At 31.9% G+C, this 2,608-nt stretch overlaps 1 protein-coding gene across 1 annotated transcript in view; it reads left to right on the plus strand.

Moving 5' to 3' along the window:
• The first annotated feature begins 1,185 nt into the window (after positions 1–1,185).
• The window catches only part of LOC106787356 (matrix metalloproteinase-2-like), a 117,925-nt gene continuing 116,502 nt past the window's right edge, over positions 1,186–2,608 (plus strand). The window contains exon 1 of the mRNA XM_014749646.1: positions 1,186–2,127. Within this exon, the coding sequence (XP_014605132.1) occupies positions 2,035–2,127 (93 nt within the window). The 5' untranslated portion in view covers positions 1,186–2,034. The remainder of the gene's footprint in view (positions 2,128–2,608) is intronic.

Below are 2,608 nucleotides of genomic sequence, written 5' to 3' on the forward strand. Positions count from 1 at the left end.
ACAAAGATAACAATCCTCAGTTCTCTTCTAGTTGGGTTTGTTCATCGTTCTTCCGGTTTCCGGTTTCCTGTACGTTCCATCGTTTCTTCTATTATTTCACCCTAAACTTTTTAATATCTTACAATTAATTCTGCGTTCAATTTTAATAATATATTTTATTTTATTTTTTTTTTATCTTAGTTATATTAATTTTGTATTATATTCAATCATCATTTTTATCTTTTCAACTAATAGAAAAATCTTGTCTTTTTATTTTTCAAAATCTTCGATTGTAAATTTTGAAATACAATTAATACAAAATTATCGCTAATATTCGTTATAAATTAATTTCCTACGAGGAGAGAAAGAACCGAGTAGTCAGATTAAAATTCATCATTCGTTTTAATTAATCATTCTCATTTTACTTCAGAGATGTGTTTTAACCCTCGCGTTGGTAATAAGATAAAAAAAGAAAAGAGAAAGAGAAGAAAAAATACGACGAGAGTTAAATACTTGCTCGCGTAAAACGAATTGAAAAGTTTCCTCGAGTATTTTGAAAAGAAGGGTGGTTGGATGGGTAAGAGGAGGAAAGGGATGACTAACAATCATTATTATTTCACGTTGTATCAACCACATGAAATAAATGACGTATTAAACTGTTTACAATTGAATTTCCAAGAATATATTAGTGTAAGATAAAATATGTAACATGCGTTATGTTTGATAGGATAATGACAATCTTTTACGTGTAAAATAAAATTAATACAAATTAAAATTGTAGATCGGCGGATGGACGTGCCAATCGTTGGGAAGTCCGAACTCGGAGGAAAGTACGAAGCCGGAATCCGGCCTCGTCTTCTTGGTTCTTGTTGTCGTTGTCGTCATTGGCAAAGAAGAAGAAAAGAAGGAAGAACAAGTGTTAGTATTAGTATTAAAAGTAATAGTGGTGTTAGTGGGGGCAGCAAGTTGACGGAAGTCGATAGATTTGCTAAAAGGAAGAGGGAACGGAAGAAGAAGAAGAAGAAAAAGTGTTCTGTGGGGGGGAGGTGGACGAAAAGGGGTCGAGAAGGGGGAGGGGGAGGAGGAAGGAGAAGGGGAAGAAGAAGAAACGAAAGAAAAAGACAAGAAGAAGAAGAAGAAGAAGAAGAAGACAAAGGTGGTGGTAGTGGCAGTGGTGGTGGTGGTGGTGGTGGGTTATGGTGGTGGGTTATGGTGGTGTAAAAAAAAAAACAAGACAAATCATCCTTCCATTGAAACCTTTTTAATCTTTAAATCCAATCATTTCATCGAAATCTTCAATTAATTATTAGAATTCTTTTATTTATCCTCCCTCCCCCACTCCCACTCTTCCAATAAGTTTCTTGACGTATTTTCCCTAGTCCCCCCTCCCCACCCCCAACTCCTTATCCCTGTAAAAAAGTAAGTCATACGTTCCTCTATTTCATTTTTTTTCCTCTTCTTCTTTTTTTTTTTCTTCTCTCCCTCCTCTAACTTTAATAACATTACCATTCAATATTTCCTTCCTCTTTTTTCTAATGGAAACACGCTAACCGGTATTTTAATCATCAGTAACGTCTCGTACCTCGAACGGAGTAGTATCGTTTTGTAGTTTCTTCTCTAAGTGTTTACGTTTCGTTTTTCGTTTCTTTTTTTTTTCTTTTAAATTTATTTTCTATTTTTTCTTTCTTTTCTCATATATATATATATAGAAGAAGTGTGTTTGTGTTCAAGTATTCAGTGTAATCGAGAGGAACTACTGTTGCATAAACGAACTGCATCACACACACACACATACACAAACACATACTGTTCAATTATACCTCGATCGAATTTGTTTTCGTTATTTTTATTTTTTCGTGTGATCGAATATAAATAAAATAAAAAGAAATATATAACTGTTCGTAAATCAATGTGACTAAAGTGTTCGTGTTTTGAATTATTATTATTATTATATAAGAAACATTGTTTTCAATTATTATTATTATAATAAAAGAACACTGGTACTGTGGTTTGATTTTCTTATTGTCGAAAAGTATATTACTGGGTACCACGAAGATGATGTTCCAGGTTGTAATAGTGTTGTATTTTACTGTGCTAACCACCGGTGCACCACCAGGGTCGTCCATGATATACGCCGACGATAAAGTGGTGAGTTTTCACATACTTTGAATATTTTTTTGTTTTTTATTATCTCTTCGTTATAATATATACTTAATATTTTTGTCTTTGATTTTGTTTCCTTTTTTTTTTATATTATTATCTTTATTTTTGTGATAAGTTAAGAGAGAGAGAGAGAGAGAGAGAGAGAGAAATGTTCTGCAGTTTCTTGTGAAAGTTATACTGGGTATTTACTAACGTAATATATATATATATATACACCACCATAGGTTATGCGTTAAAGAGAAAATTATTTGACGTGGGTAAAATTATCAAAAGTCGACTTGAAAGTGGTCTTGCTAAGAGAGAGATTACGCAAAAGACATTTATATATATATATATATTTATTTACTGGGTGTTTCTAAAAAGATATACTATCTATTTGAAATAATAATTATTAATTAATATTAATAGAATCTTTTTTACAGACACACACACACAATATTTAAGAATTATTTATCTAACAAATGTA

The sequence above is a fragment of the Polistes canadensis genome, unplaced genomic scaffold, assembly GCF_001313835.1.
Source record: "Polistes canadensis isolate GaletaPanama2010 unplaced genomic scaffold, ASM131383v1 scaffold_99, whole genome shotgun sequence".
Lineage (NCBI taxonomy): Eukaryota > Metazoa > Arthropoda > Insecta > Hymenoptera > Vespidae > Polistes > Polistes canadensis.